Below are 12,089 nucleotides of genomic sequence, written 5' to 3'. Positions count from 1 at the left end.
ATGGTGAGTGAATTCCTTTGGTGAAGCTAGTCTTTCATTTGAGAAGTCAAATGGTGTTTATCCGTCTATATCCTGATCGCCAATTTATTCTCTGCTGGCTGAGCTTTTGTTGGTGGATGTTGCTGAATGCGGCTGTAGTTCGTCTTTGTCTCAGCTAGAGTATTTCCTAGGGAACAAAGAGGTCCTGGAAAGGAATGAATCTAAGGTGTTTATCCTGGTGGATAATTATTAGCAAATGGTGAGCCATTTAGAATGGACGGCCATTGCATCTGTGTAAAGGGCATCATTAAGGAGGTTTGACTACAAACAAAACTTTTTGAGATTTTGGTAGGTTTGAAGTGTGCCCATTTCACAGCACTAGGAGGAGGGTTTTTCCTGATGAGCAAGGAAGTTTTCGAGATCTTGGGAGGTTTATACTGTACATAAATGTTATGCTGACACCATTGTCACAAATATTATGTACGGGCATTATACGGCGAGTTATTTCTTGGGTATAATACGGCAAAATTATATATCTCAGGAAAATCTCTGGAAATTTTTTAATAAATTAAAAAATCCTAAAAAATAGGTAAAAGTAAAATAGAAAAAACTAATAATAAGACTCTGAAAAATGATTAGATAAAATCATAAACATGATAGGATGTGGGTGAAAAGTAGTACATTAAAAGCAAATAATAGGCATATATAAGCTTTACAAAATAATAAATTTGGTTGGTCTCCATGCTAGACCCAATTTACTGAGCCGCATGATATGAATGCTGAGCTATGTCACATGGGTGCGGGTATGATATGGGTACGGGTACAGGGATATGGGTGCCGACTCGGCAATTTTCAAATTTTTTGGATACGCGGATACGACTAATTTTATATTTTAAAAAATGATAAAATGAAAAAAAAACATTAAACTAAAACTAATAGTTTTGGAGGGATTCTCCTTGGGAGAAGCTTGACTAAAGAGCCAAACCTTTTACTCTATTCTTAGAACTAATGTTTTCAACTTTTTCTGATATGGACTTCTCTTTTGTTGGGAAGTACTCGCGTGAAATCCTGTTAGTTTTTGCAATCGGTATCATTGTTTCTCTCATTGCAAATCTCGGTTGGATTAAAACAAATGGGAGCAATGCGTTTAAGATGTCAAGCACAACCATACATACTCAAAGAGAACATCCCCAAATCAGAAAAAAAAACCCCAAATCAAGAACATGAAACCCCCAAATCAAGAACACGAAACCCTAAATTTTAATATCAAAAAGAAAAAAAACAAACCACTTACCTGTCTATCACTGGCTGCTACCGGCTGCCGACGGACGTCACCATGGGTCGCCGGACGCGATCTCTCTCTCCTCTTTATTACATAATTAATCTTCATTACTACATGAACCTTTCAGCACTCTCTCTTCTTTATTATACTTAATTTTCTGCCTAATCACCTCTCTCTCTTATTTGATACATTTTAAAGATAGAAACTCACAGTTTAACATCCAGTAAAAAAAACGCAAACAAGACGAAAAAAACACGTATTTTTTGCGTTTTTTTATGTTCTGATGTCTTTTTGAAAAAAACGCGTTTTAATGACGTTTTATATGGCTGACTTATATTTGTGACAATGATTGACACACATAAGGTTTATATACATTACTGTGCTGATGAGGGTTCTATATGTTTATAGGACTTCAATTTGGTTGTCTACTGTCTAGCCATCTATTGTGTTTTAACCATTTTCCCAAAAATTTAACCACAAATATGGATACAATCATACAAGATGCTCAAAATTAATAATAATGAAGAACTGATCTCTTAATCAGATTATATGAGCCAAAAAAGCATAGGCCATTAATCTTAAAACATTGTCACGATACGGTTCTTGGGTTTTTATTGGCAGGGTTTTTTTGGGTGCTAATTGGGAAGTTTTTTTGGGAAAATGGGAAATTCAGGAAATAAAAGAGTAGAAAATATATGAAAGTTTGAGTTTTGTATTTATGAAAAATATATGCAGTTATTTATTTGGGCATTTTTGTTTCAAGATATCTCAATACCTTTGTGTTTTCCTTTTCTTTTTTGCATTTTTTGGGATAAAGTTGACATTTATCATGATACTTAAAATACTTAGATAGATATTGAAATATTCATGATTTTCTTTTCCAAATATGGAGTTCTTTGGATATTTTGCATCCATCCCTGCAGTGGATTTGTGAAAACCAGCTGGATAGCCAGATCATGGACTACAAGTCTGTGTTATACACACACATATATAGATATATAGATATATTTGTGTGTGTGTGTGTGTGTGTGTTCTAGTATGCGAACATACATGCTCAGACATACTCACAAAGCATATACATATATATGTAGACATCTTTTTGCAAAAACATGTACTTCTACATTTTTAACATTTTTCACTAGTAATGATGCATGTACAGAGTCTCTATATGTTTCAACACTTGTTACTCATAAGGATACTTTATCCAGTGTTATGTGAAGTATTTAGGGCTAACTAGCACCATTTCCCTTGTGTTTGAACTTAAGTTGTATTATTGCTAGGTATTATATTGTTATTCAATGCAGAGTGAATGCATCGACTATAGAAAGTGCAACTCATTGTTTAGGTGATACTTTTAGCATGTAACAACTTTGGATTGGTGTTTTGCATAGTTCTTCTAACTTGGCAGTTCATTTTAATTGTATGTATTCAACACTTACTGGCTTATTGCAGCCTAAATCCACGTCTAGTGCGTAGGAGGTTACGACATGCGGCAATCACGTAAGTGCTTAGTTTCTCATGCTTGTTGAAGATGTGACAATTCATGGCAATTGATATGTGCCAACTTTTATTTTCTTTTTCATTTTTTTTCTGTGAGATGAACTTGAAGATTCTTAGGTAGATCATATGAGAATAAAATAAAACCTTTTATGATGGAGAGTTTGAAATTCCTTTCAGATATATGGTCCTTCTTGGTTCATGAAATTCAAGTTATTTAGAGATCCAAGGGACAACTTTATGATAATATGCATAGAAAAGTACAAGGTTGTTGTCAATGTGATTCATTAACAAGCATAGTCTGGGTATTTCGGTCTTTAGAATGGTTAGGTACAAGCCTACTGTTGTACACATTAGAATTGAATTTAAAGAATCTAAGAACAGATGTGGGATTCAGTACATTGATCATATTTGAGAATATGCATTTCTAGTTTATTTAAATACTTCGTTACTCGTATCATCACTTTGTTATCTTTCTGATTATTTGGTGCATGTTGCATGAGGCAGTGGTTTCATGATACGCTATTACATTCCATTGTCTGCTTTTATTTGACTTTATTTGAAGCAGCACAAATGCACTACCTTTAATAGCAGCCTTTAGTTTCTAATCTGTATACCTTCTACTTTCTGATGCACATCAGATTGTTCATGTTACAAGTTATTAATAGCTGTATAGCTTACGCTACTTTGTCTTATTATGCTACATCTTTTGGAATGGTTTCTATCCTTTTTAAGAGCTAAAATGTGGCTTTCACAATATTCAAAATTGTAAATTCTCTTAATCTTTTTAGAGTGATTTGTGGCATGCAATTTACTTAAAAGAGTTACTTGGCTATCTGGTTCCAGGGGAAATGTGTATCACAGGAGATTCTTTTATGGTTCAGTTTCAATGCTTCCATTTACAGCTATATTCACTGTGAGTGTCTGGACCTTTTCGAGTTGGTGATAGAATTTGTTTACGAAGGGTTGCTTAGATGAAAATCAGAGATGCATTAGCTACAGATGTAGAGTTGTCTACTAGCCTCCACCTTTATTGCATCACTGCAATAAGTTATTTACTCAAGTGAAGTGTATAATTCCATCTTAATTTTGTCACCATATAATAACTACATAAGACCATAACAGTTGTGGATGTTAATAAATAATATATAATAAGCAATAAATCAAGGGCTGGTAGGATAATTTAGTATTTTCTTGTCCAAGTGAAAACTGGATGTCCTCAATGTTTAAGGATATCTTGACCAAAATAAAGAATGTTTCATGTCTTAAACTCTGCTCAACATATGGATTGCTCAAATATCTTTAAATATGTGTTTTTAACTGGGTGTTATTAAAACTTGTTTGTAGGTTTTGCCTTTACCAAACGTTCCATTCTTTTGGATATTATTTCGTGCTTATTCTCACTGGCAAGCACTTCAGGTCCGTAAATATGATATCCTTGAATAACAGATTCGTACGTATTTATTTTGTTGAATCATTATTGAAGATCTTTCATGAAGGTATCAAATTTTTAGTACCTGTCTTGCTGAATCACTAGTAAAGATCTTTTATGAAGGGCTTCATTCCTAATTCTCTTAAAAGAACTTACTTGATTGCTACTTGTGGTAAAATATGTCTTCCATGTGTTAAGTAGTTTTAGTGCTTAAGCTACTTCTCTCCATGTGCCGAAGTTTGTTGTACCTTTTTTTTTCTTGTGAAGTTAGGGCAGATGGTGTTGTTAATGGAGCAGGGTCAAGGTTGGCGTAAGTGTCAAGCTTGATTAGTCTATATGATATTAGCGTTAGATTTATGGCGTCAAATGTGCAAAAAGGATATCAGACTGAATGACCATTTCTAAATTCTTAAGCCTATGTCCAAATTTGCATATGAATTGAACAGATTGATGCTTGATTGGATTAGCATCTTGTTGGTGGTGGAAGGGTTTAACTTAAGTGTTTAGTTTTTTCCACAGGACTAGTTTCCTCCATTGCAACTTGCTTTGAGGCAGTGGTTGTTAAACCACCCACTGGCCTGTCAGACTAGTGGACTAATAGTTGGTGGTCTGGTTGACGAGGCCTTTGCTTGAAAGTAACCAGGCCCTAGTGAGCCAGCTAATCCATTGACTAGGTTGATTAGTTGCTGACCAGGTCGGTGGTTTAGGCCCACACTATTTACATTTGGTTATTTTTTTGGTTTTTGTATCTTTTTCTGAGTAGGATAATTTTTAGAGAATTGCAAACTGTTATGCTGTGCCATATGTTAATTTAGTTGTAGTGATTTGGACTCTCTCTCTTTCTCTCTCCCTTCTTCCTCCTCTCTCCTTCCCTTCTTCCTCCTCCTTCCTCCTCCCTCCTTCCTCCCCGTCCCTTCTTCCTCCTTCCTCCTCCCTCCTTCCCTTCTTCCTCCACGTCCCTTCTTCCTCCTCCTTCCTTCCCCACGTCCCTTCTTCCTCCTCCCTCCTTCCCCCACGTCCTTTCCTCCTCCCTCCCTTCCTCTTCCCTCCCCGTCCCTTCTTCCTCCTCCCTCCTTCCCCCTCCCCGTCCCTTTTTCCTCCCCGTCCCTTCTTCCTCCTTCTCCCTGCTTCCTCCTCCCTCCTTCCCTTCTTCCTCCTCCCTGTCCCTTCTTCCTCCCCGCCCCTTCTTCCTCCTTCTTCCTCCTTCTCGCTGCTTCCTCCTTCCCTTCTTCCTCCTTCTCCCTGCTTCCTCCTTCCTCCTTCCCTTCTTCCTCCTCTCTCCTTTCCTTCTTCCTCCTCCCTCCTTCCCTTCTTCCTCCCCAACGGTAAAAAAAAAAACCGAAAAAATATTTCCGGCTCTCAGCTGGAATAATATTTCCGGATTTTTTTTTCCGTTTTGAGCCCCAACGGTAAAAAAAAAATTCCTGTTTGATGAAACTGGAAAATTTTTGAAAATTTGAAATAAATTTCCTATGCTACAATAAAATTCCAGTCTATCAAACGCTACCTTATTTATTTTTTGGACAAAGAATACATATTGCATCACTTTCCGTTCTCATATTTGTACCTAGTTAGGTTCGAAAAGATCGAAATCCAACTATTATCTTATGCTGGTTAACCTTTTCTGTTTTAGCGAAGCATGACAATTCATATCTTGGTTTCAGATACTGATGTAGTGTGGTTTAGTGGCAAATTGGATCCATTTAGGCTATATAGATCTAGTTTCATCTTATTTTAATGTTCATTGGGATTTGGACCTTTTTGCTTAGTGGATCCAAGATCGAATTCGGATCTAGGGATTAGCCCTCTTAAAAGGGCCTCTTCTCTTTTGTTTTTGACTACTTAATGATCAAGTAAACCCTAATTTTCCTTTGTTATTAAATTTCCTCTTTTTTTGTGCTTTTCTTTTTTTGTTCTTTGCTTTCTAGTACTTCTTTTGCGGGGTTTGGAGTGAGAAACTCTAATGAGTCTAATCACTGCATCAAATTAGTATAGCCAGTTGCCATCTCGATCAAAAAGGAGAAGAATCAGAAGATCAATGACGATCAAGTGATAAAGTTGATTAGCGTGATCAATCAAGTGTAGGAGAACATGATGTGGATGAGTAATGATTTTGTCTATTTTGTGAAAAAATGGATGAAATGGCAGAATGGAAGAGGAATACAGAGAAACAGCCAGTGGAAATCGATCAACAAATGAACGAGAGCTCATGAGATGCATGATGACCGAAGTTGAGCAACATGTGGAAAATACCCGTGGATAAACCAAGGATCGATTGGGTTAGCCCTACCTTTCAAACATTGTCATTGCCCTCCCTATTTTATTCTTGGCTCATCTGCGGCTTCTTGACCTATTGCAATCGTCTCTGCTGCTGATGTCCACTGCTGCCATCGTTCGCAACACCCTCTTGGCATGCTCTGTCTCCACCCCGTGGTTCCTAGCCATCCCCGCGCTACCCAAACATTGGTAGTGTTGCTGACGGCCTTACCCAAGTAGAGCCTCCCGCCCTTGTTGACTGGCTTTGGAATGGGGTTGGGGGTGGTTCTGCCCCAAGCAAGGGTGGAGGCTGGTTTTTTTTTCTTTGTTGGGTGGGGGGGGGGGGGGGGTAGGAGCCATGCCCCCCCCTTACATTTTTAAAAAATAAAAAAATTACATGTAAAGTTTAAAAATTGTAGTTTAACATATATAAAAAATTTGAAAAATTATGCTTGGGCCCCTTTTAAGATTTTGAAACTATAGTTTGGCCCTGCGACAAAAAATTCCTAGCTTTTCCCCCCTAGCACCAAGGCCACCACAGCGGTGCTATGGGGACGAAACATTCACTGGTGGATGCCAACGTTCTTGTGGGCAGCCTCTCACATCAGGAGGTGTCAGGTTTAACCTAAGCACAAGGAGCTCCAGGTTCCTGCTGGATGCCCTCCTAGGTCAAGGCCGGACCTGGGTCCCACAATGGGATGGGATGTGCGGTCTTCATAGAGACGCGATGAAATTTCTAACATGTTTCTGCCTATTTGGGCTGGTTGTTGATCTCCTGGGCTTGAAATTATAGCCTCAACCCCTTCTTGGAGCTATCTATAGTGAATCAGGCTTAGGTTTACCCCTGAACTCGATTCCAAGTCGTTGCCTACATTTAGATACACAATCCTAAGGCCACCTAGGCCAAAATCGGATCCCAACGGTACCCTCATTTCTCTTTTAAACTTGGCCAAGACAAGGCGTCATATTAGCTTCCATCTTCCACAGAGGGATTGATTCAAGGTCCCCACCTATCCTTATTGGGATCCATTGAATACTTAGGAGTCCCAATGTTTGGTTCCTCGGGCCATCAGTACCCGCATCATCCTTACATGTACCCTCAATTGTTCTAGGTTTACCCATTTTACTCCCAATCGAGGCCCAATTATTATCTTTACGCCCTAGCAAGCCCTGCATGCTAACCCCAGACCAACTCAGAACCCACACATTCTCCCTAACCCTCATACTACACCACGTTAGGTGCAACCAGCTGTACAATAGGCACCACCTACGCTGCCTAGGCCGGTCCACTGGAGTGACAAGGACAATCCTAAGGATACTAGTTGCTGCAAGAGCGGGCTCATCAGGAGCACCCGCAGGTGAGGACACAAGGTCGGCCACCCCAGCAGCACACAGGTAGTGGTGACGATATGTCAGATCACAGATTTTAGAAATAAGGCTTTTTGGAATAAGCACCCTCCAGGACTAGTGGCTCGAGACTAATGACTAGAGTGTGGACAGGAGAGACCCTGACCCTCCACATACTGCCTCAAGCTAGAGTTGCCTGAGTTCATAGGCAAATTCGATGCACATTCATTCTTTGACTGGAGCTAACCAATGCAACTTGCATTTGATTACCAAGACATACTAGAACATTGATGGGTTCTTTTAGCCTCTACCAGACTATGGAGGCTTGTGCAGATATGGCGGGTTGAATTGCGTAAGTCAAAGACGAGGCAAAGACATAACATGATTCATACATGGGTCGAGATGCAGTTGTCGATGCAGATGAAACTCGTTTGTTCAAACTTTGTTGAGAGGGCATACCATGAGTATGTTGAGTTTCGTTCGGGGTCTAGAATTGTGACAGAGTACATTGCAGAATTTTATTGTTTGTCACTGGGTGTTCAGGTTGAGAGACCGAGTGTCGACATGTCACCAAGTATATTGCTGGTTTTCACGACTCTATTAAGGATGCCTTCAATTGCTTTACAGTAGAGGCAATAGATAAGGCCAGTAGCCATGCCATGAAAGTAGAAGAGTTCTTGAAGCATAAACATTAGTCTCACATGTTGAAATATGATTGTTTCAATTATCCTAAGTTGAGTTCTTCAACCTGGGGAGCAAGCTTCTCGAGTTTAGAAAACTCTAGCTCGGAGCCCAAGTCAAAACATACAGCGTCTAATAAGGAAAACAGTCATGCATTTAATACTCAGTCAAAATCTCACACTGTTGATAGTTGACACTCACGTCTGTTAGTTTAAATGTCAAGAGCCGGGTCATATCCAGTCATAGTGTCCTAATGTCGTCAAAAGAACTGTCATGGCAGAACCTAAAGACAAAACGAAGTAATGGGAGACTAAATCTAGTACTAATGAAGAGGTTGTCCTATATGCTGGTGACGACATCTATAACCTCTTATCTGTGCGTTATGTCTTAGCAACTTTGAAGAGCCTGTCAAACCAAACCACAAGTGGTTGTAAAATAGCATTTTTATGACAAAGTGTCACTGTGAAGGACATGTCTATAGTGTCATAACAAATAGTGGATGGTGTGAGAATATGATTTTTTCATACTATTATTGATAAGTTGAACTTACAGATTGAGAAACTACCCTATCCTTATAAGGTGTTGTGGTTTAAAAAGAAGATAAACTCCCTATCATACATAGATGCCTAGTGGAAATTTCTATGGAAGATTGCTATGATGATGAGTTTTGGTATAATGTAGCCCCTATGACTGTCATTCATATTTTATTAGGGTGCTAATGGCAGTATGACCGTATGACTATTCACAATGGACATAAGGACATTTGTACCTTCAAATTTAAGGGGAAAAAATTGTTTTTCTACCTAGTTGGGAGTCTAGTTTCGTTATAGGGAAGGATTCTAATAAAGTAACAAGTCTAGTTGTCTGTCTTATAGGGATTGTCATAGTTTAATGGCCAATTTTTGTCCTATTGTGATTCAAATGAAGCATCAAACTCACAGCAAGCTCAGACCTGTCATACACCCGGTAGAGCCTTGTCGACGTTGGTTCCACAACTGAATGCTTATGTAGGTGATGCACTTCTAGCAGTGGATTTTGTTTCGATCATACCTCAACAAGCCGGGGACATCTGTCCACCTACTCCAGGCAGTCCAATTGATCATCATTCCATCACGACTCACCTACATCACAACAGCACTATCTGCCATAATGCAAGCATTCACATTAACAATTTCATTCAAACTTATATTCATTGTATGCATATAATTAAGGATAGGTGACAATGATGCATTATTGAAAACAACTTGAAGAGTTTTGGAACTGCCTTGGTGTGAAGACCCCACAACTTCTGCCACCATTGTGGTTGATTGGAAGAAGCCGGTGATGGGCTTTTGGGTTTTGGAGAGTAGGAAAGATTATGGAAAGTTCCTGCCTACTACAATTATGTTTTTGTTCGTTTTCTTTAACTTTAATCTCCATATTTTCAACTGTAGGGGCTTGAAATTTGTTTGATAAGTTCCTCATCTCCCCTTCCATATTAGGTATATCATTTTCACTGCCTCTAGCACACTGCCTCTAGCACACGATTACGTCCCTGTGCCTAATGCACTTAGACACTTTTAAATTAAAGACAAACCAAAATGGGGCCCAGGCCCATGGGTACTTTAATAAGGTCGCTGTAACCATGTCGCCGGACCTGTACCCAAAGTGGGACTTGGGCACATTTGGGTATGTTCTAGACCAAAACCGATCCAAATTGCTTAATTTTATGTGATTTAATTTTTTCCAACCCAGTTTTCTTTCTGTTTTTAGAGTTATTGTTCATTAACACATAATGTCTTTATTTAAATGTTGCTTTCATTTTGATTTTTTTTTTGTTATTTTGCAGATATACATATATGTATTTTGCCGTATCCCTGTACCCACATTTTTTAAAGTTGCCGTGTTTGTACCCGTATCTCCGTACCCATACCCATGTCACTTAGGTTCTATTAGAAAGGGCAGAGCCAGGGACTTTGTTAGACAAAATTCAGATACTTAGTCACAAACAGCAGGTGATGGTTTCTTACTTTATGTTTATACAAAGTCTGTATGCATCATACGTTCTTTATCTATATAAATACACATACAAGTACAGATCTGTGTCACTTTCTCCCTCTATTTCACTATATTTCATCCATCTCCAGATTCCATTTCAGTTGGCTTTTTGTTGGTTTGTGTGCTGTTCAATCAATGAAGATGGTAAAGTTGGGCATCGGAGATGCTATGTCTACCCCGTGTTTGTACCCGTATCTCCGTACCCATACCCATGTCACTTAGGTTCTATTAGAAAGGGCAGAGCCAGGGGAAGTCAATGAATGAGTTTGAAACATAGTCTAGTTGGTTGTGTATATGTGTGTGTGTCTTAATTGTATCAAATGAATATAAAAAATTATCTAAAGTTATCCATATCGAATTATCACTTCTGCTACTGGTTGAGACTCCACCTTGACGAAACATAGGCCAAATTGGTACATATTCATGGATTAGAACGCAGACCTGATTATATCATGCTGGAATCCACCCATTCAGTCTTACTAATTCATCTCTAATGCATGACCCTTTTTTTTTTTTTTTTTCTTTTCTTCCTTTTCTACATTTAAACAGAAACATTACAGAACTATTAGAAATGCAAACACATGAACCCGAAACAGAATGATTTCAAGCCTGATCTACCAAATGTAACTGGTCAGATTCTAAAATACATTGAAGCAGAAACATCAATTATCATATACGGAGTAGGTCTGTCACACAGACCTTTCCAGGAAAACAGGCCTCATCATGCTGAGGTAAGTCTACTTAAGGCTGAAAAACACCAGATTTGCAAGTAAGTAAATTGTTTTAACTAAAGCAGATTAACTTTATGAACCGAGGCAAAAAGAACCTTGTACGATCTTAGGCCACAACTATGACCTGATGCAACAGAGCAGCGATTTGATATTGTCACTTTTACAACCTCACATGCTTGCATTTTGGATTTTTACATGGTGAACCATAGCCTTAGTGGCTCTTTTACAAAATCACCCTTATGTGACTGTTTAGGCATTTACGTGGAGTAGCACATAAATGTTTCATGCAACTATGTTACGTCAAGAACCCATTCATATCCAATATCTACTGACTGCAAGAGAAGCTACATCCATGTAGGGCACTCAAGAAATTGTCAAAATGATTGAGATTTAAGTATAGGATGCAACTAACTTTGGTTCTTTGAAAACCTCCAAATGTTCAAAGATATTTTTCCAGTTTCCTGTTCTTTTGGTTTCAACAGAAGTGTAATAAACTATAGAGACCAAAGATGATGCTCCCTTCTAAAAGCCAAGGTGACAGATCAGTTGAAGCAATTTTGGAAGCTAATTATAAGAACTGATTATGATAAGAAGTTGAAGTGCTTCACATAAATTGGCAAGAGGCATGATGAAGATATTAGTTTTCTCATGGCATTCTTTTGTTTGCATCTTGCCACCTTCTTGTCATTACTGCTTTGCTAGGTCATATTGGCTTTCGTTCCAGTTTATTAGAGTGATGGCCAATGATTCGTGAAAATATCTCATAAATTTTGTTTAGGAAATCCTTTAAAAGAAAATTTGCATGAAATCCTCTAACAAAAAAGTTACTCTTGTATAACCTACTGTA

At 38.4% G+C, this 12,089-nt stretch overlaps 1 protein-coding gene across 2 annotated transcripts in view; it reads left to right on the top strand.

Moving 5' to 3' along the window:
* The window catches only part of LOC116257719 (uncharacterized), a 37,628-nt gene that overhangs the window by 10,120 nt on the left and 15,419 nt on the right, over positions 1 to 12,089 (top strand). Inside the window, exons 4-6 of one of the 2 annotated variants that reach the window (XM_031634682.2) lie at positions 2,714 to 2,761; positions 3,605 to 3,674; positions 4,106 to 4,177. In XM_031634682.2, the coding sequence (XP_031490542.1) occupies positions 2,714 to 2,761; positions 3,605 to 3,674; positions 4,106 to 4,177 (190 nt within the window). The remainder of the gene's footprint in view (positions 1 to 2,713; positions 2,762 to 3,604; positions 3,675 to 4,105; positions 4,178 to 12,089) is intronic. The other variant, XM_031634683.2, reaches the window with a different exon arrangement.

The sequence above is a fragment of the Nymphaea colorata genome, chromosome 7 (genome assembly GCF_008831285.2).
Source record: "Nymphaea colorata isolate Beijing-Zhang1983 chromosome 7, ASM883128v2, whole genome shotgun sequence".
Classification (NCBI taxonomy): Eukaryota; Viridiplantae; Streptophyta; class Magnoliopsida; order Nymphaeales; family Nymphaeaceae; genus Nymphaea; species Nymphaea colorata.
This window is presented reverse-complemented; position numbering and strand designations above follow the sequence as displayed.